A 24,518-nucleotide genomic window follows, 5' to 3' on the forward strand; every position below is an offset into this window, starting at 1 on the left:
GGAAACTGTCATTCATATCATTGTCAGTGTTATTGTCGATGGAGAATGTTGTCCATTTTCGAGGTTTTTATTCACGAGTTCACGACTGTGTTGATGGACATTTTGGGGTAAGTTTTCTATTTCTAGTGTTTTGTATTTGTAAATTTTAATTTACTTAAGTAGAATGCTTTCTTCCACTAAAAAGTATAGCTAAATGTACACAGCACATGTGATTGATGTTAAGTGTTACCATTTTTAGAAAAGTGAAAAAAGATTAAAAGAGTAGCAAAAATAAGTTGAAGTGCACTGGGAAAAAGTTAAGTAAAGACTTAAGAGTTGAATTATAATGAAAAGAAAATTTTAAGCAAAGTAACTGGGCAATTTAAGTTTTACCCGCTTTCCACTTCTCACATTCTCACCCATCATTCGACTCACCATGTCATCGTCTCACCATGTCATTGCGTCATTGTCACGTCTGAAAGCTGGTCTGAAAGTCTTTGCCAGCAGGCATTCGTGAATATAAATAGCAGTGCCCGTGTTATCCATTGAATTTGAATTTGAGTTGCGAACTGTGGGTACGTTGGGGTACGTTCGACATGTCCATGCCAACCTTTAGCGTATTTTTGTTGAAATGAAGAAGAATAACGTCGGTAATGTCCATGAACGTCCTCTTTCCATCTACTAGTTTCTATTTCCTTTCTACTCTTTACATGTTGACGGTTACCACGCATAGTAGAGTGAAAGTGTAGGTGGATGTGGGTGTATTCATCCGTATTCATCGGGAAATGAATATCTTAGTAGATTTCTTTCCGGAAAGATGCAGCAATTCAAGTGAATGCTGGCAAATCCTGATCTTCTTTTACTTCTATTCTGATGTAGAATGTACATGACAAAATTGATCTACTCCCACCATCTTTTCTCTTCATCTTTTATCGCCCTACTTGTTTATGTCGTATGTTTATGCATTGGATATTGTTGGGCTGCATTTGTTTTATTACGCTTATCGTTTCCATGGCACCGCCCAACTACAAACTACAAAGAGAAGAGAAGCAATGAATCCCCTCCCCACCATCACCAGTAAACAAAGTCCTGTTCGATATAGGGGCCCAACAGTTCAGATTGCGAAAGATTTTACGGTTTTATGATCTCGTCGAAATTTTACTGGCACAAGAGCAATGAATATTTAACTATTCTCTTGCTCTACGATGATGAAGAATCGAATGTTCTAGTCTGATACACCACATGCGTTGGATAATAAATCAACTTTGAATCTCCCCTCCCATCAACGATCCCGCCTTATCTTTTATAAATTCCCCTCGATCGAATCGAATGGGAGGAACAAAAACAGAAATCAGAAATTCATGTTGCGTGGACGACACACTTTTCGTTCCTGATAGTTTTCCGTCGTGTGTGCATTTGTAATAAGGGAATATTTTAGGATCATTGTAAACACATTTTTAAACGCATAAACTTTTAAAGTTCGGCATCATCATCAGAAATGATGAGAGAAAATCGGTTCAGTCGTCCAGAACATTTTATAAAATTCTCTTATCTGTAACCCACAAAATCCCAACGATCCTTACAAAAATGTCTATAGAATCTCTGAAATCAATTAATCAAGTTTGCAACTTTTGGGAGATCTGACCGCTCCATTAATCACTTTGATTTTGTTGTAACACCATTCGATGGATAATTGATGGTGGTGACGACGCCTGGCAATTTTCCAATCGATTCTGATTCTTTTCTTTTGAAATTCATTCCTTAGCCGTCAGATTAGAGAAGGTGTCGGTTTTGAGCGGCCGGACGGCCGAGTTGCCGTGTGATATTTCCCCACCGCCACTCGATTCCCTTTACCTCGTCCTGTGGTACAAGAACAACTCGGATTTCCCCATATACAAGTAAGTCGAAGTCGCAAATTCATTTTCAACTTGTTCGTTGTCGTTGTGGCAATTGCACCGATTCGCTGCCAATTCAATTGCAGTAAAGAGTGTGGACAAATGATTGTGGAAATTGCCGTTGCGGCCAATGAAGTCAATTCAAAGTCCAACTTGACTGGTCAATGTGCGCATTTATGACGTTTGAAGTTCACGTCATAAACTGATGGACTAGCCATAGCACATGCGATTTCCCATTTGTGTGTCCCTGAACAGACACACAAGTTTGAAATCCATTTGCGTGAAAAATCAATTCCTGTCGAGACCAATCAAACATGCAGGAATCGAATGTGAATCTTCACTGAAGGAACAATATGGGTAATGTAGTGTTGAATTAAACAGGTACGATGCTCGTCGTTCTCGGGAGAGTTACCGCCAACAACAGACGCAACACGACAGTCAGATGCTTTTGCTGCAACAACAACAGGAACAACAAGGACATCAGCAGCAGCAGCAACAGCAAACGTCGTCAATTGCCTCAACTGCCAGTCGAGTTCATTTCCAATTCGACAGTCACCCGGAGGCTCTTTTATTATTAAATAACGTCGGCGATCACGACGAGGGAATTTACCGGTGCCGAGTGGATTTCGGCCGGTCGCCAACTCGCAACGTCCTCGTCCAACTCACCGTCGTCGGTATAATTTCACATTTAAACTTGATTCTAACTTGAGGTAATTACTATTGTTCATGTTTCGTGTTGTCTGTGATCTATGCGACGCCCAAAGATTTGGTTCACTCTGATCTCGATCGATAGGAAGATGCGTGTAACTCGCGTTATGTAAATGAGATGTTGTAGCAGAGGAAGGGAGTTGTGTTTCACCATTAACATTTTGGAATCAAACAAGTCCTGTGACTCCCACTGGGAACAACAGGAATAATGAGAGCCTGGGAGGATTATTCTGGTAGCGATCGATCCATTTTGGAGTGAAGAAACAAAAGAGACAAAGGATTTTTCTAAATTGGCGACAAGATGGATGATTTTCAAAAGAATTGATTATTTGTATTTCCTGTAATTGTTTGTTTAGTGCCGCCTGGAAAGATCCGCATCATCGAGGACAATCGCCAAGTCTCGTCCGTCATCGGCCCTTACGACGAAGGGGCTCAACTTTCGCTCAATTGCATCGTCACTGGAGGTGAATTACGTCGGCATTCATCAGTCCCGTTCGAGTCTTTAAGCTCAATGCGGGCATTGATTGCAGCAACTCGTTCACTCTGCTCATTCGTTTGCTGTTGTTGTCGGACGAGTCTCGATCCATTTCCGCCTCATCCGCACAAACGGACAAACGGAGACACGACACAACAATCAACGACTCGACGGGTTTCGAGTTACAATTCCATTGCGCTGATGATTTGTGTCTCATTTTCCCCGGGTGATTGTCAACTGATGGATTTCATTTTCTTTTTTGTTTTGCACGAACGAAAACAGGTCGACCACGTCCGGAAGTGAGTTGGTGGTTGGACAACAAATTGGTAGATCACACGTACATTGGCACGTCGGAGAATGTCGTCCAGAATGTCCTGGTGATTCCTCGACTTCAACGCCACCATCTGCACGCCATTTTACGGTGCCAGGCGTCCAACTACTTTGGCGTCCGCAACAACACGCCGACCTACACGCCGTACCCAACCATCGCCCCGTACGGACAACAACCTCCGCATCACAGCCGACAACAACAACAACAGCAGCAGCAGAGCACGATCGTCTCCAGCGTTCAACTCGATCTCAATCGTGAGTCATTATTCATCTTCTATCCCTTTTAGACTTTACTTTTTGAAATGATCGTCATATTTAAGTTAATGTCCGTTGCGCCCGAGTTGGTTCATTCGCGGACTTTAAGCCGATTGTCCATCAGAGCTCGTCTACATGCCATAAATACCAAAGGGAACATCCTGGTCTCGTTGATCCCCCGTGTCATGAATAAAAGTCCCGTCTAATCCGTTGCCGTCCGTCGTTTGATTCGACGATGATGGCCGTCGCTTTAGTCAAACATTTTTGGGCTGGTGGATTTGATATGCGGATGGTGCGGTCAAGTCCCAGTAGCGCCGAATTCCCACAACCACCAACAGGACGAAACGTCGTCCATTTTAAATATCCAAATCTTTTCTTTCGAGTCGATAAATATTCACGGCCGACGTCCGTTCAACGTCAAACGCCAACCGAATTCGCCCAAGAGGCAGCCGGAATCCACTGGTACAAGAGGAGTGCCCTTTTCAGACATGCCAAAGGGCCATGGGCCAATATCGGACGCGTGACGTCAACTTAAGTGGCGATGGGCACGCGAATATCACCAACTTTTGTGCCCGGCGTGACAGACTCTTTGGATAAAATAGGGAAATCTGAAGAGGGGAGATGGGGAGACGCGTTTATAATATGCACAGACGACTGGCATGCGATATCATGCCCACGCGACGTACCGAACTGTATAGTCCATTGCATTATGTATCGTCTACCGTCGCATTTTGAAGGAGGTGCACCTCATAAAAAGATGAGCCGGAGCGACAGCGGCTGTTGTTGTATCGATTGTATTTTACGGCGGATGCAACTGGGAAAGTTGAATAGAAAAACCGGAACAGCCACCGAGGCTTTTGTTGGTAAGGGGGGGGGGGGGCAATTTTTATGGGAGCGACTTCCTTGTATCCACAGACTGGGCCTTTCGATATGAAATTTATGCAAAACGACCGACACTTTTTGGCATTTGACACGCCACACGTTGGCACAGATACGGCGGCGCATGGCGTCACTTTATCTTCACATGCCCAGCGCCTCTTTTCGTTGTGAATCTTTTGTGGAGAAGAAAAGGAGAATAATTCCTTCACCTCGGAGTTTGTTCGTTGATTTCTTTTTCTCTTTTTTTATTGGGCATCTTCGCTGTGAATGCGCCACTGACTTCCCCCATCTCATCGGAAACACTTTTGGCACTCGACATGTCACGAGACCTGCACTTCTCTCGTTGACAATTCAAGTCCATGCACTGAATAAATATTCCATTTCTAATGCTTTTTCTTTTTTAAAAAGAGAAGAACAACATTGTCGTCGCTTCCTTTTGGCAAAAAGGGAACAATAAAAGTAGAAATCTGAGTAAATATTTGATTGCGCATCGTACTCGGAGGGTCCTATTGTTTTTGTTGTTATTGTCATTCCCTTGGTATTTGTTGGATAAAACTTTCATTCATTCGTTCGTTCGAGGTAAATAACTTTGGCAAGGAAATTCAAACAGAAGCAAAAGTGGCCCACTGTCTCATAAAGTCGGCAGTTGTCGGCCATGAAACGACCCAATGGGCCATGTCGTTTACCATTTTGAATAAGTCTTGTCCTACGATCTAACCAATGAAGTGAACTGCTGGCATAACCGTTAATAGCCGCAGTTGAATTGACGGAAAAGAAAATAGAAGGAAGAATGGTGACCGCGTAAAAGCGTCGGCCAACGTCATAACTTTTTCACGTCATTCGCATTCCAAAGAGCTGAATCGATAATTCGGATTTAATCATTTCATTTCGATGCAAATTTCAAAAATTCTTTTCTCGACTGATATTGATCTGATATTAATTTGATCAGATTCAAACTAGTAAAAGTATCGATGCTAAAATTACTGCAAGAAAACTTGAAGCGAATAAATTATTGCCGGACCAGAGTCAACGGGAAAAAGTTTCATCCGAAACGTCCATCGTGCCAAAGTTGTTGGAATGGCGAGAGGAGGAAAAGTGATGACGACGCCATGGATCAACTCAAGGCGTCCGCCAAGTTTCCGTGGCGATGCCGTTCATTGCAATGCAACTGCGGTCGACGAAAAAAAGGGAAAAAGGAGGAGGAAATCCATCGCTCATTGACGTGATCCTTGGATGTGATTTGCTGCAAGTGGGTTGTAAAGTTATTTGGGGTCGGATGGGCCGAGCGGATGACGTCCAGCCAAAGTTTTGGTGTTGGGAACAACCCACACAACTCGGCTGTGGTGAAAAGTCATTATATAGTGATTAGTTTTAAGTTTATGTGTTTGATCTTTTTCTGTAAAATAATGAGGAAAAAGGATAAGAAAACGGAAAGTAAAATTCAAGAATATGATGATGAAGCAGATGCGCCTTTCATCAAATTTCTAATCCTTGCCGTTGTCGCTCCTACGTCGGTTTCTAGGTAATTGCGGGTACACCATTTCTTTTCATTTGGGATAAAAAACTCGTCTAATGACTCCTATAATCAATCGACTTCCACTTGAAAAAATAGATTATCGCCACAGCAGATTCGGCGTGTAACTCATCAAAAGATAAATCGTCGTTTGCGGATTTCCTTGACCAATCATTGCGCCTAGCCGATAAAATCTTAACTGGTACATGTCATTATTTGTGGCCATTGCTGACGACGGTTAGGTATGAAGGACGACCACGATGTTTTCCTCTTGTGGAAAGGAAATGGCCGAGTAAGAGGAGCTCAGTGGTTTGGACAGGCTCACGGGTCGATAAGCGGATAGGAGACTGAACCTTCGCTAAGAGGCTTTATTCAACTGAAATGATGTTGAAGATCAACTAAAAGGCTTTCACCGTCCTCGTCATCGCACGTTTTATCCTGTTCACATTCTGAGACTTGCCCAGGCCGAAATCAATTGGAAAATTTAAATTGCCATTTTCATTCGATTCCGTGAAATAATTTATTGGTTTGATATTCACCGATCGCCTTTTGTTATTTGATTTGCAGTGAGGCCGGTGTGGGTGGCCATCAGTGGAACAGAGAAGCCGCTTTCAGCCGGAAAATCCTACACGATCGAATGCGCCACTGGTGGATCCCGTCCGTCGGCCAACATTCACTGGTACCTGCACTCGATCCAGCAACAAGCCGCAACGGAACGGGTAAGATTATCGTCCATCCAATTTTTCCTGCCTTTTCCTGGTCCATCCAATTTCTTAATTGCAACAGCAACGACAGAAATAACGAGAGATCACAACTTCACCTGTCGTTCCAAATCTCATAAGAAGAAGAAGAGACGAGATTACATCCGACCGGAATTGGCGATCCGAATTATTACCATTTCCATCCACCCAAATCCGCACGTGACTGGAATGATGAAAACATTTTTCTCGTTTCTTTTTCCCTTTAGGTGACGATGGATGGGCGCAACACGACGAGCACATTGAAGTTGATTCCGTCGGCCAAGGATCACGACGCCGAATTGATCTGCTCCGCCTTCAATCCGGTAATGATTCCGGCCTCCGGTCGCAACGTCAGCAGCAGAGGCGACAACGAGGAAAATCATTTGGCGGCCAGGACTTTGTCGTTCCCGTCGTCGGTGGAAACTCGACGAAAACTTGTCGTCCATTGTAAGAACCAACTTTCGTTTTCTTCTTCCTTTTCTTTTAGTTTTTTACACCGATCCACTTCCGCCCACTTCCTCTCAACACAAAGACACTCATCCTGATGACGACGACGACGACTGGCGATGATGAGATTTTCAATAATGGAATGGGACAGCGTCGTGGGAAATGGCGCCGGATTCTTTTCTTTTTCGTGAGGGAGTTTCATTTTTTCCGTCTTCGTTCGTCTCCATTCATCCGCAAAAGGGAAAGGGGAAATCCAATCCCGCAACACACCAGGGGAGGGAACAAGATGTGGTGGCGTCTTTTGGATGTGAACTGGTTGCAACATCAGACGACATCCAGCAGGGATTCGTGTAGCAGAACGGGCGAGGAAATGTGCCGGAAATAGGAACTGCGGGAAATCCCAAACGGCGGGGGATCCTGGCGCAGGGCAAATTCTGATACTAATAACTTTTTTGTTCCGTGTTGGAGGGATCGTCTTATCTTTATGAGCTGCGTCGGCGTTTTGACGCTAATTCCACGTCCGCCGTCCGTCGAGTCATTCAAAACCGAATTATGTGCCCAAAAGGAATGACCAGCAGCAGGACGGGATAAATCCGATCCTTCTGATAAAAGTTGCCAGGGATTAACGAATCATTTGCTGCCGCTCGTTTCCAAATGTCAAAAAAGGCTCGGTGCTGGTACGTGTCTGTCGTTATGTAATTGCGACTGGATCGATTGGATGAACGGACGCCCGGTTGCAAGAAATCGGGAAATTGGCGAGGGTCCGCCGGGAGGCGGAGGAAATGAGGAGCCAGTCGTCGTCGTGTGATTCGATTGCTCCCGCAACAAAAACGTCAACCTGCCAGTCTCTTTCATCACACGACCACCAAAGTAAAGCCTCGACAAACCGAAAAAAAAGGAGGAAAAAGGAGAAGAAAATGAATTGAAAGAAACTGGTGGGGCGACGACGACATTTATTGCAAAAACAAACAGCCAAATGGCGTTGTGTTTCTCACGTACTTGATGGATCGATAAACAAAAAGGAGCGCAAGGACTGGCAGATCCTCTCGTCTTTCCCATTTTATTCGTTTCGTTTTGGGTGACAAACAAAACAAGAGACGATGACAAAGTAGGAAAAAATAGAACAAATAGACAAACAAAATGGGACGACGAGGATTTCCTGTTCGAGGACGAGGGCGGCAGCGTCCAAAAAAATCGGGTCGGTCGTGCGTCACCGGAATCAAAAGATTTCACAGCAGACGAAAAAGAAAAATCTTCTGCATCTCTGCAGAGTGTCGCAGCGTCGGGATGGCGACATCTGCTGCGACAAACGGACGATTAAACCTCCGTCGGTCCCATTTTAATCAATTGCGATCAAATGCCATTGATCAAGGAAATGAACGGATGAATGGCCGAAACCAAAACATTTTCACCTCCAATCCCAACCGCTGGATGGAATGGCCATTGAATTTTCAAGAAAGAATTGCGTTGATGGATAAAAATCCGATGCCTTCCGTCAGCTGATGATGTCGACGTCGATAATAAGCGAAACGTCTCTGATGGCGGGCAAGGCCCTCCGGCTCTGCCTCCGCCACTCCTTGGCTCCCGCATTGACTGGATGCTGCCATGTTCTCTATTACATTTCGGGCTGAGCCCTTGTATATTGTCCCGTGTCTCTGTGTCTCTGCTGTGTGTGTCTGTGGGTAATGCGCGTGTGATTGGCTCTCGGCGTCGTCGTCTCTCACTCACAGCGGCACATCACGTCGCGTCTTCACAGTCGACGACGACGACGACGGTCTTTTTTTATGTCATCTTTTGGCCCGGATTCTCTTGCGGCGGAAGTAAAAAGCAGCAGCACTCCAATTAGGACGATCCTTTCGGCGTCGGAATTTCCTTTTTTCTTCTTTTCTTTTTTCCCGGCGGATTTTTCTTCTTTCCTTTTCTTTCGTTCTGAGGTTTGGAGTCTCTTTCATCCGATTAATCTTCCGGGTGACGATTGTCAATCCTTTAATAACCGGATCTTCCTTTTTTCCGACTAAAAATGCAAATTGGCGATTTCAAGATTTCTTTTGTTTCCCCCCGTGTCAAATGTCAGTTGCTCCGACGACGGAACTGGAACTGGGCCGCAACTTGAAACCGGATTCAATTGTCGAGGGCAACGACGTCTATTTCGAGTGTCGCATTCGCTGCAATCCGCCGCCGCATCGGATCCTGTGGACTCACGAGGTGAGTGGATGAATTCTTCCTCGTTTTTCTTTTGCATATTCATCGCGGCGGTTGTTATTTTTTATTGGCGCCCCTATTAAAACGCGTATCGATCCTCGAGTTGCTTGTTGCTGGTGGCAAAAGGAAAACGTGAAAAATTGGCGCCGACATTCGAATGAAAAGATTTTGCTGCCATTCAAAGGAAATTGGAATTTTGTTTCTCCTTTTCTGTTCCGCTGAACCGCAAAAGGATCTTGTTATAATTCAAATCGAGTCGCTCCTTCTCCGTGTACACATTGAACAAACAACGGAGATGTTTTTCTTTCCTCTTTTTTATTATTTGGTTGGGTTCTTGTTGGATAATAATAAAAGCGATGCAATGTACTGGGAATACCTCAGTTTCGCCATTCCATTAAAATCGATTTTAATTGGATGTTACCTTTTATACTGCGTCTTTTATACCCCGTGAACTTTGAATTTCTTTTCATTAAAAGAATAGTCGAAAAGTGAAAGGAATCTGAGTTGAGTCCAAAAAAAAAATGTTCTTTTGTCACTTTTAATTGAAATGATGATTTAGATTAGTAAATGAATTAGTTTTTCGTAAAATGTAAAATGTTATGTAATGTTATCTCTACTAATGAATCCTACAGGGTCAAAATGTACGTGAAAATTCATCCGCCGGGGTCCTCATGGTGGAGCAAAGTTTAGTCATCCGGCGTGTCTCTCGTTTGCATTCCGGCCGCTATTCCTGCACGGCCATCAACACCGAAGGCACGGGACTCAGCAACACCGTCCAACTTCGCGTCATGTGTAAGTGACTAAGTGGCAGCACCCGATCAAATTCAATCGCCTCTCTTTTATTGATCGATTGTCAAATTGCAGATCAGCCGATCTGCCGGCCCAATCAGAAATTTCTCTACGGGGTGGCCAAACAGGAGACGGCCGTCGTCCGATGCCAAACCGACGCCATTCCGCCGGTAAATAAATTATTGGATTTTTCAAATCTACACGCGAATGAAATTATTTAAAAAAAAAATGAATTTTTCAATTGTGAACGACAGGCGAATTCGCACCGATGGGCGTTTAACACGTCGTCGTCGTCCGAGATGACCGAACTGACCGTCAATCCGACACTTATGACGCAACTGATCAACACCCACACCGAGGTGGTACGTCAATTTCTCGCAGAATTTCATTTTGAAATTTTCTATGGCAATTTAAAAATGTGGCGGGGAATTATCGATCGGATGGAAACAATTCCAATTGGAGAAAGTACAGGGGGGAGGCGTCGAAGATTCCGCCCCATCCATTGATCGATCAAAATACTAAAATTCCCATTTGATTCTGGAAGTTGTTCTCGTTCCCATCGCTCTTCTCATCGGTTTTTGAAAGTGATTGAAAAATGGCGCCCAATTTGCCGTCGTCAATTTCTCGCGATGTGAATTGATTCGCTCGTGTCGATTTGCATAATGGAAATCCATCCACTGGAACGCGTTTCGATTGCCATCGGCGCGTCTATCCATCACCGAAATGAGTTTCCATTTTATTGATTCCCGCGTTTGTCGCATTTCGATTTCTTCATGACGGAACCAACGAACGAACGAGCGAGCGGCTGATGGGCGTGGGGCAACAACAAAAGACGAAAAGAGGCCGCGACGGATCACAGTGGCCCGGATGGACTTGTGGCAAAACCTTCAATCGCATTTACATTCGCAATCCGCCACACTCCCCCCATCCATATCCGGCAACCCTTTCGACATTATCCCAGTCACGTAAATGCGCAGCCGGAAATGTGTCTGCTGGCCTCGTCGTCCGTCTTTTTCTATGACCGAGGCCGCGCATTGAGCAGCGACGTCCGAAATCTCATCTGAAGAGACTCTGTACAGCGTTGGGATTTGTTGATCCCTTTCCTGACCATCACGTTATTACATCGTCCCAATGCTCCCCAAGGAGCGTCCACTGATTCTTCATCCAACTTATTCATTCAGCCAAGCGACCGCACCCAATGAAGGGGAGGAGAATATCAGACGGACATTTTTGTATCGAGATTTATTGGGAAAAGAGACGGGCAAACAAAGTCCATTTCAATCATTTTCGGGTGTTCCGGTCAGCAGTCAGTTGATTTATTTTTCTTGTTCCAGCCATTTCCATCCGCCCATAAAATTTATATTTTAAAAGCTGAAACCAATTTCCCTGAAAGCAAGTGGTGCGTGAACAATCCGGAAGAAGAAAAACATATTTTGCCTAATCCCATGTGACTATATCTTTATCTATTAAATTGGACGTTGTTTTTTCTATGCCATTAAACTTGATGTCAAACACATTCAAATGAAACGTATAAAATTCTACGCCAATTGCAGGAAGGTGCTGGCGAGGTGGTGCAGCAGGGCAGCGTCTTCTCCTATTCGCCGCAATCGGACCGGGACTACGGGAGTCTCCTCTGCTGGGCCCGCAACGACATTGGCGAACAGCGCGATCCTTGCGTTTACCGCATCTTCCTCGGAGTGCGACCCGATCCGCCGACCAACTGCTCGGTCGTCAACCAAACGGCCGACGCCATCGAAGTTTGGTGTCGGCCGGGATTCGACGGCGGCCAGTCGCAACAATTTCAGTTCAAAATCTTTGACACGCAATCGGCCGTTCTCCTCTACAACAAATCCGGACGCTATCCGCACCTGCGGGTCGGCAACTTGGAGTCCGGCCTCAAACTTTTCATCCAAGTCTCGGCGTTCAATCCGCGCGGCAGGTCCGCCCTCGTCCCGTTGGAGGCGTACACCATCAAAATCGCCGACAAACAAACAGGTGAATGAAATAATCAAAATAATGAAACATTTAGCCGTTATTTGGCAGATTAGCGTTATCAAATGATATCGATCACGCGATCTCCAGATTTCTGCGAACCGAAACTTCAATATTTATATAGTTGCCTTCCCCGCTTCCGCCCGCAGTCATTCCGGCTGACTTTCTTGGACTCGTAAGTTTGACAGCTCAAGTTGGGCGAGGCTGGAAAAGAGTTGAGTGGCAAAGTGCCAACTCAACTTTTCTTTGACTGTGTTGCATGATGAAACATGATCAAATGCCTTTGCCGGAGTAATTCCGCCGGGGGTTTCCTTCCATACATATTGCGGTTTCTGCCGCCTCCGCCTTTGCCGGTGACTTGCACGAGATGAGATGGACGTCGGGAGGCATCAGCCAATTCAGCCCAGCAGCACTTTGGAATAGGGGCGGCACTTTCAACAACCTGAAAGTGCCATTTGCTGCTGTTAAGGTTCTTTAGTTCAGACGTCCTCTACAATATTCTCAGCTGCTGGAGGGAAACTTTACCTTTTAAGATTTCCCACGAGACTCCCTACAACAGTACAACTTCTTTTGTGGAGCGCATCCGCCATTCAGTTCTCATCCGGACCAGTTTGTTTCATCCCTTTTCAAAATGTCACCGGGCTGGAGGAATTCACAACCAAAAACGGAGACTCCCTTTCCTTGATGCTTCTCATCACCAATTCATTCCGGTGTCGTCATGTTTCCATTTTGTTGTTTATTCCAGTCATAATGGAAACGACGGATCTGGGATCGGTCCTGGGCATCGCCAGCGGCGTCTCCGCCTCGGTCCTGATGATTTGCATCGCCATCGGTTTGACGGCCAGATTTCGCCATCAACAAAGTCATCAAAACCATCCGACCCGTCAACATCCGCACGGCAGCAACAACATCCGCGACGACAAAACCGCCGTGAAATCGACCAGTCATCACCGTCAAAACGACCCGGACATGAATCCCGACATTCTCATCAACGGCCATTCCGGTAATTGTTGGGAAATCTATTGTCCATCCATCCAGTCGATAAGGAATTCAATTTCAATTACATTGTGCCCAATAAACAGCGCAGGAAGAGCAACTGGCGCATCAACCAGAATTAGCCACACAATGGAATCACCGGAATAATAATTCCGCAGTGGGCCAGCAGCCACGGATGACCACCGACCGCACCTTCTCGTCTAATAACGGCCATCATCATCCATCGCCTCATTACATTTCGTCGGCGGCTGTTGGTGCCAACGCCATCGAGGTCGTCACCATCAAAACGCCGCACCGACAGAATGAAATTCCTGAAACTTCCATTTGACTTCCGTTGGAAGTACTATGAGGCGCGAACCGGATGTTGGGTATAGACAAAATATTGACCAATTCTAATCTCTCAATTGAAAAATCGTCTCCTTTTCCTTCAATATCACATGCTCCAAACATGATACGTTTTCATTTATTGCCTGTAAATATTTACGTGTGTTTCTCAAAGATTTCAAATGGCATTCGAAATATTTATATTGCCCTTATTATGTGAACTGTGATGGTTAATCTTATGATTGATATAATAGGATAAGATTGCTCGAAAGATTCATGTATCTCTCATATACTACTCCGGATGGAACACTAATAAGTCGTGTATGTTTTCTTTCAAATGGCCAAATTGATTTGCATATTGTTTCTTTCTCTTTTCCTGTTCGTAATCGCAATGATACACGACCGGCATATGAATATGCAGACGAATAATAAAATTGGTTTTCAATGGCAGGTCGGCCATTCTTCAGTACTTTTTATCAGTTATAACGCTATAACTAGGCTTTTATGCAAACGACGTCACATGTTTAAAGGAGGAAGGGAATAGCTTTTTTTGTAACGATTGAAAATAGGTGGCGGTGGGGTGGGCCAAAAAATATGTCAACAGGTGGCGCGAGGGTATTGGTTACGCGTGAGAAAAGGAGAAGGAGGGTTCCACTGGCATTCTTTCTAGGACAAGGGTCGGGACGGGACGCTAGTTGGCTGCCATAAGAGAACTCAGGTCTCAGACTACTCAAACTAAAAAAAAAAGACCGTTTGTAATCTAGGGAAATCATTTCATCTGAGCCAACAGTCAACGATAGGCTAGTTTCGAAAATTACCAATGATTTCATTGGTTAGCTCGAGTGATTTCGTCTGTTACTTGTCGGTGATGTGGTGATCTGTTCTATTCCGTGTATATGTTGGATAATCTTAATGTTTTTCATCAACTCACAGTCAGAGGAAACGTGAAGGTCGTGCACCCTAACGTCAACTATTTTGTTCAAATTCATTGTATTTTACCGAATGTGTCATCGAAATGATACAGGTAAAAACCAACGCTAGCTTTATTTCATGCTAAAACACATATTATTTTCATGTTTCATTAGGATTAATCTTAATTATCAGCTGTTTCTATTGAACAGATTCTATGCTAGATAACTGACTCCAGAATGGATCAATCTCTCATTCCATCTTCAAGAGAATCTCGGATAACTGATAGGTGATGGTTTCATGTGTAAGTTCACTTGTCATGTTACTGAACTTTATTAATTGCAGTCTAATGTGAATTTTTGTTTTATTAACAGGTTTCTAAATTTGGCGTGACAGACTTTTGAGAAGTTATGTCCTTTCAAGAAAAAGGACTTACAGTCGACAAGATTCCTTGTTTGCTAACCCATTGGCTGCTACCCTTGAATCTCCCTATTTGTCAACAACAAAAAAAGAGGCTAAATATTGTGAGTTGTGTTTACATTGAATTTAGAGAAGTTGTCATACTAATAGCAATTTAAACAATTGTTTGGTTTCTTATTTAGATGTTGCCTATAAGACCAGATGTGGGGCATCTGGTTATCCCTCCAAAATAAGGCAATGACCACACGTTCAACGCGGATCATTCGTTTTGTCATCGAACTTGACTCATTCCATCTTCTGAATTGCTTAGGAAAGCTGATTGGTGTTACCTGTGTAACTTCATTTTCATGTAACTGAATTTAAATTTTGTTTACATTTTGTTTATTGATTTAGTCATTTAGGTAATGACCGAGAAGATGCGGCCTACATGAAAATCATTTAGGCGGCCAGCATCATTCGACTACCCAACCGGCTTCTACTACCTACCTAACCCTGCTCTCAACACAGCACGGAGTTTTACCCTATAGATTTTTGGCTGTTCGCGATGTGTGATGGCGTTTGCTTGGACGATATGATGATTTTGGCGAGAAAAATATTGTGTGAGTATATACTTAAAACTGTTTAATTATTCTTTTACTTATATTAAAAATGTTTTTTTTTTTCAATTACCGGTTCTAACCTTCAGGTTCCTAAATTTGCATGACAAACTTTATGAAAAGTAATGTTCTTTCAAGAAAGTCAACAAGGTCCCTTGTTTGCTAACCCAATGGCTGCTACCCTTGAATCTCCCGATTTAGTTCCTTACACAGGCCCTCTTGATTGGAGGTATTGCTTTTTGTCGCTACAATCTTATTGAAAATTATTGTCATCCAAATAAATGTTCATTCTGCTTACAGGGTAATCCTTCGCTACTGATCATGGACTCCATTGGTGAAACTGAAAACCAACGAGAGAATGCTGTAATCCAAGACCGATAAATTGTGTAGTTAGATTAAATAATTACAAGTGCATTTCTGGGCTCCCTTCTATTCTGTGGCCCCGTTTCCCTAACTAAACACTAACCAACACCCGCCGGTGGTCACTCACCCGCTGTGAAACCAGGAGGAGGGGAGGGCTCTGGTCGAACGGGGACTTGGAAGGCGCATGATCCGATGAAAACTTTTGGAGGGTCATGAGTCTAACCCGGAAGCCTAGTATGACTACATCTCCCCGGAAAAACTTGCCTCGTACTTCTCTCTTCTTCTCGGTCCAGATACATATCTCTGGGGGCCGTAGACATGTCCTATAACAGCATGTGCGAGTTAAAACAATGCAACCCACTACCCAATGAAACAAATAGCCATGGTTTATTTTTTGTGGAAATCTCCGTCAGTCAAGTTACAAAGACGATGCAGATTTCCGCAAAACTAATCCATCGCTTTTTGTCTCATTGCCGCAGCGGTGGTGGCGGGTTGCGTTTAAACTCGTGCAGTAGTAAACCGTCTTGGACTGGACGCTCTGTTTATTAAAATTTTTGAACATTTCAAAAAGAAAATAAAAATTGGTTCAAACAATATATTTATTTTTATTTATTACAGATATTACATCGTTCAGGTTTAACATTGGTTTATTTTGTTTAGGGTATAAATTTGAGGGTTGGTAGGTGTATGTTTGTGGGGTTTGAAGAATTGGAAGGTATAAGTTTGTCAGGTTTGGAGATTAATTGGTAGGGATGTTTGTAGGGTTATAAATTAACTGTTGTCCTCCCCCCTCCAACATCCTCCACTTTCCTTTCCCAATCCCGAAAACATGTTTATTACTTGTTTGACATAAAAATCCCCATATCTGCACTTTTGTTCCTTCTTAACACATAAGCGGTACACTAAGACACAAGGACAATTTAACAAAATAATTATGCAATTTCCATAACATGACAGCAGGACCAAGGTCCAAGGAACAGCCAGTTTCACTTCATGCAATAAGAGCTTTCACCAGCATAGGCTGCAACAACGTACCACAGCGGACAGCAACTACGCGAACATAAACAACACCTAGAATCAAAATAAAATGAATTAATCTTCAGCATCAATGGAAATGCTCTTTGAAAAGACAAATTAACGTCACTTAATGTTGTTTTCAAGAGTTAACCCTGAAAACATTATCTGTCGATACTGCCTTGATTGTCTGCGACCAGGGAGATTACCTGGCCGGTGAAGAAGAGAGAAGAGTACGAGGCCAGTTTTGCTAGGGAACGATTAGTCATAGCAGGATTCCCGGTTAGACTCATGACCCTCCAAAAGTTTTTCTCAGATAATCCACCTTTCAAGTCCCCGTTAGACCAGAGCCCTCCTCATTCTCCTGGTTATCAGTGATTGTGATAGTGATTGACCTGGTTAGTGGTTAGTTAGGGAAACGGGCCACAGAAAAGAAGGGAGCCCAGATATACACTTTTAATTTATCAGTTTTATCTACACCTTCACAAATTATCGGTCTTCAATTCCAGTAATCTCTTGTAGGTTTCCAGAGGATAGGGATTAACCTGAAAGGAGATTATGTTTAATTATTTAGATTTTCAAACCATATTGTAGTGACAGAAAGCAATACCTCGAACCCATCAATCTTACATTGTCCTCCTAAATTAGAACTAGGTGGCGATTACCACAAAATCCTAAGTGGCAGCATTTTCTTGCTGTGGTGCCGCAAAATAGATAGTAGCAAAGAATTGGATCTGGCAAAGGCATCAATGTCTTGAAGATTTACAAAATCTTGACAGGAAAAAGTTCATGTGAACATTATAAACCTTTATTAAGAACAGAGAAAGAACACTAGATAAATTTTGGTAAAATAACTACCTTGCAACAGAAATTGTTTAGCTTCAGAAGACATAGTTTGCGAACTTTGGATTATATTTTAGGCAATTTTATTTCTATTGTCACGAGCACCTAGTTCCTAGTTGGCCAGGTACACGTGAAAACTTCACCTGAAACTATTGAAAACATTTAGTAAAGAATGCAGTAAGAATAATTAGCTAAGGATTATGTTACCTATTACTTTAAAAAAGTAGACTCATTACCCGATCTCCGTTTTTTAACGTTTTAATTTGTTTTGAAGGAACTTTTGAAAGTTACGACTTGGAATATCCCGTTAATGGACCGTCCTGTTAATGTCATGCTAGATGCTACTGTGATTGTGTAACTAACACAAGATTCAAAACTCATTACTAGATGTGGCCACTGTCGTTCTTGTTGTTTACGTCCCCATGTCATGAAACGAGACGAAAAAATGGGCGAAACAAAACAAATTGTTGCTAATTATACTTATATTCCTGTGATTTAAAATACCAAATGGATCTTCATATCTTGTGTAGGTTTATCTTTACCTAGTTTCCTTATTTTCATATTATACCAACTTATTTCTTCAAATATTAGATGCATAGCCAATTAGCTACTGTCAGTCATACGACCAACAAGTTGACTTCTAGCACTCAGTCACTTTCCATCCATTAAATCCTCATGCTGTCAAAAGCCTTAAACTCATGTTTGAAGCACACATATAGTGGAATATGAATGTCGGTATGAGGTATTTTCCCATTACTGCTACCACACCAAACAAACTACGTCAGATGCCTTGGGGCTACTAAATCATCACCTATATGATAAAGGTAAGCATCAATATCACCTATCACCACACTACTGCAATACTTCATAACACTTTCTTTAGCATCAGGAAATGTATCCAGCCTGAGGAGTAATGCAGATGGTTGCTGTAATTCGATTATTACGGGTTTTCATCATGAACATTTCAGTGTGCTTCTTGAAAAAGGTAAAGATTGATATGCTTTTTTAATTTTTATATTTTCATTAATGTAACACATTTTTTTTACAGAGCACGCAAGATCCCCATGGACATCCTTGAGTCAATGCTGGATTTTGTCCTTGACAGAAGAGGGACTTCCACCAACGTTCTGCTCCATCCTTATCTTCAAGACGTACGTTCATACAGCTTCACTGCTTCAGCGCTTCTTATGCTGCTACACGTCAACTTTTCTTGCTTCACTGGCGAGTTGGATCACTTTGGTTGCTGCGACACACCTGCAGCCACTCACCAAGGGATTATGGCCAGGTACCGGACAATTGACTTATTTTCGTAGATTATCTACTAGTAATCTATTTGCGTTAAACTCTCCGTCTGTGTAATGATTCCAAAATCAGGCCCTTTTTGCGCGTAAAAGAAGTGTTAGTATGTTACTTAGACGTTTCTTTTTTCTAACGCTAGATGACTTTTTGATCATTTTCAGCTGTCAAAACAGTCAGTTTCAGTTACTTTGCAAATCTCTTTAAACAATTATCGGCAGCTGTTGTGTGGAAATTTTTTAGTGAAAACTGACGATAACTTGCGATAACTATTCCACCAACAAAGCACACATGTTAGATTTTTGATAATATGTTTTTTTTTCTACTTCCGGTTTTCTCATTTCAGTCAGTAGTTCAGTAAATTTTCATTCGACGCACAAAAGAACCACATATTCGTGATCCTCGTAAAATTTGTGGTTAAGTTCATGTCCTTTTTTGGTCGTACGCGTTTCGAGAATTATCCTGAACTATAGTTCTGGGTCTGCTACGGCAGCGTTCGGTCGTGTGTGTAAACAGCTCCCAAGATCTTGCTTGTTTTCGTGAGAAATCCTGACTTTTCGTGCCCCAAAGTGCGCCCACTCGTGCAGTTAAGTGTTCCCCACATTTCGGCCGTGATTTTAGTGCACTCGGGCAAGTTTTATTCTACTGTGTCAATCCATCTGACAGCCCAACGCCCAGGCCCAAGCTCCAACTTTCTTCCGCTAGAGGTCCTTCCAACTGTTTTGCGCCTTACACCTGTTTGCCGTGTGCAATACACTACTCCGCTGCCCAGCAATCTTTCTACGGTGCTCCGACTATTCTTGGCCGCCCCATTACTACACCGAGGCTATTACTTCACCGCTGCTCCGACTGCGACTGCACTGCTGCCCCGGCTGATACTGCTCCACTGGACTCAACTCATGGGCAAGTTTCAAACATTGCTTGCTCATCATCTTCTCTGCATGAACAAACCACGCCATTGTTGATTCTCGTCGGAGCTGACCCAGCCATCCTCTCATACATCTGAATTTGCTAATTCTGATTTCTGCTCCACGCTACGGCCCGAGTTTTCAACTTTCTCCACCAGGTGGCCTCCATCCAGCACTCCAACAACGCCACTAGATGGCAGCTGCCACCGGGGCTTGCAGGAATGACACTTGGCATCTAGGAATAAAGCCACTTTAACTTTAACTTACGGAGTCTCTCGATGCTCCCTTCATCATCATATCATCATATTTTATTTTATTCCTCGGGCAAGCTAAATTTTAAGAATTTTACTATCTACTGATCATCTGGGCGCCAGCCGCCTCTCCATTTACAGCTCTCTTCGACCACATCGATTCTACTACACCGACTCCACTACACCGATTCTACTACACCAACTCTACTTCACCGACTCTACTTCACCGACTCTACTACACCGACTCTACTACACCGACTCTTCTACTCCGACTCTACTTCACCGAATCGGGGCAGCCTCTGGCCATCCGCCTATCCGTCGACATGGAGAAAGCCTGTGGCAACAGTGCCTGCAGAAATACCTTCATCTGCCACAACGACAAGAAGAAGTTTTGCTCCAACCGCTGCTACCCTTCTGTCATTGCCCGTGCGGCTGCTAAACAGGCCAGCAGGAATGGTGCCCTGGCTGGGGCGGCTAACTGTGCCTCTTTGGATACTGTTAGGACTACACCTGCTCATACTCCTGCGCCAACCTACTACGAGACGCCTGATGACACTTCTACTCGCAAGACAAGGGACGATTCATGGATCCCATCACCACACTCAGGCTGCTCTCCCCCCACGGCACGCTTTGGCAGGCCCCGCCGGGATCCTGCTCCTTCCACCGTCACTCAAACAGCATGCATTGCAGGCGTCAACGTTTCACTTCCGGCTCTTTCTCCTCCACAAGCTCGGCCCTTTTCGACACCGACCAGTCGATCTCCTAGACCACCTACAATCGTTCAGCCTACACGCGTCTCCCATGGAGACCTAGACGATCAACATCTGGCACTTCCATCTCCACTCTTTCCGTCAGATACCACGCCTCCTCCGTTCTCCGACGCATCCAGTTCTTCATTTGAGCCATCATTCGACGACCTGGACGGCGGGGTGCTTGAAGATGAAGATGCCTTATCTCCCGCCGACCTCTTTTATGAGCGCTGGGCCCCAACAATCCTGAACTGCTCCTCCAGGAGTGAGCTGGACACGATTGCCTCTGATCTTGCCACTAACTGGCACGCTCTCACATTGAAGGAAGACACACCTAGCAGCGAGGCCACCCGTCCTCCACGCATCCCTCAGACGACCCCTCCTGGCTCCATTCCACACAGGCAGCAGTCCAGACAGCAGCAGCGGGTTCGCCGCAAAAACAATGCCAAGCGATGGGCGGCCGCCAGCAAACTTCAGGCTCTTTTCAAGAGATATCCCAAGCGAGCTGTCCGCAAAGTGCTGGGGGAAACTTCACAGAGCTACACTGGCTCGTCTGAAGCTGCAACTCTCTTCCTCAAGACCACCTATGAGCAGCCCCGACCTCCTCCAGATGACATCCTGGTAGCTAGAGCCGCGTACGACGAGTGCCTTTGGACACCTCCTTCGGATGATGATCTTTCCCTGCTCTCCTTACCACCTTCGAGACAGGAAATTGCCTACAAGCTCAAAAGGGCATCTAACACCTCTCCCGGAGCCGATGGAGTCGAATACAAAGATATTCAACGTCTTGACCCGTCTGGACGGCTACTGGAGGTTCTGTACGCCGCGGTTTGGTTATACGGCATCCCGACTTGCTGGAAAACTGCCCGCACCATTCCGGCGTACAAAAAAGGCTCTCCGGACGACTACGCCAATTTCCGGCCCATCTCGCTCCTCTCCACCATCTACAAGCTCTTCTCCAGCTCCATCGCCACTCGCCTTACCACAGTGGCGTCCGACTGCGACTGGCTCTCACCGGAGCAAAAAGGTTTTCTTCCTGGGGTGCATGGGATCCAGGAACACACCATGCTTCTGGAATCGGCCATTGAGGAGGCGAAACTGAAAAAGAGCAACCTCACCATCTGTTGGCTGGATCTTGCCAATGCCTTCGGTTCGCTCCCCCACGACTTTCTCCACCAGCTATTCGCGTCCCTCCCGATTCCGACTGTGCTGCGAGACCTCCTCTCCGACATCTACACCGACAGCATCTTCCAGTTTGTGGTTGGCCGAGAACTTATCACCGTTCATCCCACTTCTGGTGTCCGACAAGGTGATGGCCTCAGTTCCATTATCTTCAACCTGGCAGCTGAACCACTCATCCGTTGCGCAAAGGCCCCTTCCAACTCTGGCTTTCCCCTTTTTTGCTCCATGCTGAAAGCCACAGCCTACGCAGACGACGTCTCTCTCATCGGCACTACCCCGGAACAGCTCCAGCCCGTTCTCGACGCTATGCTTGTGGTGGCGGCCAAACTTGGACTTCGGTTCAACGTTGGGAAATGTTCCTTCCTAGCAATTTCAAAAGGAAAGGCAACACACTCCACACACCTAACCATACACGGCACGTCTCTACGGGGACTGGAGGAGGGCGAAACTGAGAGTTATCTTGGGGTCCCTCTCGGAACTCGTCTCACCTTCCGCCCCGTCTCCGATCTGCCTGACAAGCTAACCAAGCTAGCTGACTGATCTGGCGCCCTGGCAAAAATTGGAAGTGTTCAGAGCCCACCTACTTCCGTCTCTCTCTCATCATCTTGCCACAGGGCGGGTCCTTCGTGGCTTCCTGGGCGAGATGGACGCTCGCTGCTCTGAATTTCTTAGATTTGTCTCCAACGTCCCCCACACTGCTCATAACGGCTTCCTCTATTCCGATCGCAGGGCTGGCGGCTTAGGTGCCTCTCAACTGGCAAAAGATTCGGACATCTGGATCATCGCTCGTGCCGCTCAACTCCTCGATAGCAACGATCCGGTGGTCCGCCTCACTGCCAGAGCCCAGCTCAGCCAAAACATCTCCAGGGGATTCAACGGCAAGCCGCCTGATCCGCTGCCCCTCTCTAACTACCTCTCTGGCTCGGTAGAAGGCGGACTCCACGACACCCGTTTCTACAAGTGTGGCTCCAATACCTGGTCCCGTGCCAGGAAATCAGCACGAAGACTTGAAGTTAGGATCGATGTATCCGGCGATGAATCGACCAAAGTGATCGCCGACGACGTCTCCTGCCTCTCGCTGAAAGCTGTAAGGGGCCTCCGCTCAGTCATCCGGAAACGCTGGACAATCTCCCTCACAAATGCCTTGCATCAGGGCAGGGTAGCAAGGGGGCTACTACTCGACCCATCTAACGACGTTGCCCGCCTCTCATCTCATCGGACCTGCCTCTCATTCAACGAGTGGAATCTCATCCACAAGAGCCGCCTCGGCCTGCTTCCGCTCCTCGGGAATCCTGGTTGCTCTGCTCCCAACACCAAGTGCAGGAGATGCAAGGTTGATGCCGAGACTACCTCACACGTAACCAGCCACTGCCGCAGTAATCTTCCGGCCATTGGCCGCCGACACGACCTCGTGCTGGCGGAAATTGTGAAAACCATCACCAGGGCCGGCCATGCAGCGTCTGTCAACAGAGTCTTCCCTGGTTCAACCCTGAGGCCGGACATAGTCATCTCCTCGACCGACCCACCAACAATAATTGATCTCACCATCACCTTCGACGCTCCCGAGTCCCTCGACGCTGGCCATGCCAGAAAAATAGAGAAATACAGCTGCCTGGGGTTAACTCTGCCCTTCGTTATTGGCGCCTTGGAATCCTGGCTCCCCTCAAACAACGCAGTGGCCGTCGCCCTCAACATCCCCCCGGCTCCTTGGCGCCGCCTCCGGAGGAAGTGCCGTCTGATGGCCATCCAGGGATCTGTCTCCATCATTCATCGCCACATCCGCGGACATGGGGATGACCAGGAAGCCAATATTCCGGCTCCTTAATGGATTTGCATGTAATTATATGGCATGTATTGCATGAACTTGTTCTGTATCGTTGCATCGTAGTGTTTTATATCTCGTTTTTCATCGCTCTGCATATTATTTCCAATGTTCCATCTCTCGTCTACCTTCGCCTAGTCAATTGAAATTCCCCATCGTACATCTACTACTCTTTTATAATGATATGTCTTTGTCACGCCGTCGTGAAATACAGCTCTATGTCTCAGGAAAATTCTCGATTTTGGCCAAATTTTGGATTTTGTTTAAATCACATCTAATCGACCCCAAATTTTATGGAGATCACGAATATGTGGTTTATTTTGACGGGAGCTCAATGGTTAGGGCGCTATCGCTTACTTCCGGTATAGTTCCGGAAAATTTGCATGAATCCAGCAAGTGAGCTCTATTCTGCGTACATTTCTTGATATTGCCAGCTAGATTTTAAGCAAATAGAAGTGCCCTGTTTAAGTTTAGAGCAGAAAATCTGATCCTTTTACCAATGTGTAGTTTAAATTGCCATGTCACTTAATAAGAATTGTTTTCTCTTTCAGGTTATGTAGAGACGTTGAGAAGACGGACACCAAAACGTCGCCAGTGTGTCAAAAATGTCAGCTGCGGATCATCATTTGTTGTTGGTAATA

General features: G+C 45.0%; 3 protein-coding genes and 2 long non-coding RNA genes across 9 annotated transcripts in view; 4 read left to right on the forward strand and 1 right to left on the reverse strand.

Moving 5' to 3' along the window:
* The first annotated feature begins 1,791 nt into the window (after positions 1 to 1,791).
* On the forward strand, positions 1,792 to 13,940 carry LOC124336085 (synaptogenesis protein syg-2-like). Its single transcript, XM_046789720.1, has 13 exons — positions 1,792 to 1,877; positions 2,256 to 2,548; positions 2,939 to 3,046; positions 3,340 to 3,642; positions 6,602 to 6,753; positions 7,002 to 7,221; positions 9,296 to 9,426; positions 10,056 to 10,215; positions 10,288 to 10,382; positions 10,467 to 10,574; positions 11,766 to 12,207; positions 12,950 to 13,207; positions 13,287 to 13,940. The coding sequence occupies exons 2-13, from the start codon at positions 2,317 to 2,319 to the stop codon at positions 13,526 to 13,528; spliced, it is 2,451 nt and encodes an 816-aa protein (XP_046645676.1). The 5' UTR covers positions 1,792 to 1,877; positions 2,256 to 2,316; the 3' UTR covers positions 13,529 to 13,940.
* A 248-nt stretch (positions 13,941 to 14,188) lies between these two features.
* LOC124336573 lies at positions 14,189 to 15,780 on the forward strand. 2 transcript variants are annotated; one of them, XR_006917068.1, is made up of 7 exons: positions 14,189 to 14,548; positions 14,646 to 14,737; positions 14,808 to 14,957; positions 15,036 to 15,186; positions 15,247 to 15,452; positions 15,539 to 15,678; positions 15,750 to 15,780. It is a non-coding gene; the product is annotated as an uncharacterized LOC124336573 (long non-coding RNA). The 2 variants fall into 2 exon arrangements; XR_006917069.1 differs by lacking the exon at positions 15,750 to 15,780 and having other exon boundaries at positions 15,539 to 15,746.
* A 613-nt stretch (positions 15,781 to 16,393) lies between these two features.
* LOC124336566 lies at positions 16,394 to 17,998 on the reverse strand. 4 transcript variants are annotated; one of them, XR_006917052.1, is made up of 6 exons: positions 17,877 to 17,995; positions 17,685 to 17,818; positions 17,437 to 17,597; positions 17,307 to 17,371; positions 17,036 to 17,190; positions 16,394 to 16,883 (listed from the first exon to the last, which is right to left on the reverse strand). It is a non-coding gene; the product is annotated as an uncharacterized LOC124336566 (long non-coding RNA). The 4 variants fall into 4 exon arrangements; XR_006917053.1 differs by having other exon boundaries at positions 17,036 to 17,371; positions 17,906 to 17,998; XR_006917051.1 differs by having other exon boundaries at positions 17,036 to 17,371; positions 17,877 to 17,996.
* An 85-nt stretch (positions 17,999 to 18,083) lies between these two features.
* LOC124336387 (calcium uniporter protein, mitochondrial-like) overlaps positions 18,084 to 24,518 on the forward strand; it is an 878,707-nt gene continuing 872,272 nt past the window's right edge. The window contains exons 1-2 of the mRNA XM_046790174.1: positions 18,084 to 18,195; positions 18,261 to 18,493. The gene's annotated coding sequence lies outside the window, so the exon portion shown is untranslated. The remainder of the gene's footprint in view (positions 18,196 to 18,260; positions 18,494 to 24,518) is intronic.
* On the forward strand, positions 22,699 to 23,880 carry LOC124336664. Its single transcript, XM_046790448.1, has one exon. It carries the CDS (start codon positions 22,699 to 22,701, stop codon positions 23,878 to 23,880), a length of 1,182 nt encoding a protein of 393 aa, XP_046646404.1.

The sequence above is a fragment of the Daphnia pulicaria genome, chromosome 4, assembly GCF_021234035.1.
Source record: "Daphnia pulicaria isolate SC F1-1A chromosome 4, SC_F0-13Bv2, whole genome shotgun sequence".
NCBI lineage: Eukaryota > Metazoa > Arthropoda > Branchiopoda > Diplostraca > Daphniidae > Daphnia > Daphnia pulicaria.

What these genes read in the sequence shown, in the direction of transcription:
- LOC124336085 (XM_046789720.1), top strand. Translation starts at nt 2,317, where the DNA reads ATGCTTTTGCTGCAACAACAACAGGAACAACAAGGACATCAGCAGCAG. An exon ending in ACGAAAACTTGTCGTCCATT is followed by an intron (nt 7,222 to 9,295) that starts GTAAGAACCAAC and finishes GTCAAATGTCAG; the next exon opens with TTGCTCCGACGACGGAACTG. An exon ending in AATCGCCGACAAACAAACAG is followed by an intron (nt 12,208 to 12,949) that starts GTGAATGAAATA and finishes TGTTTATTCCAG; the next exon opens with TCATAATGGAAACGACGGAT.
- LOC124336664 (XM_046790448.1), top strand. Translation starts at nt 22,699, where the DNA reads ATGGACGCTCGCTGCTCTGAATTTCTTAGATTTGTCTCCAACGTCCCC.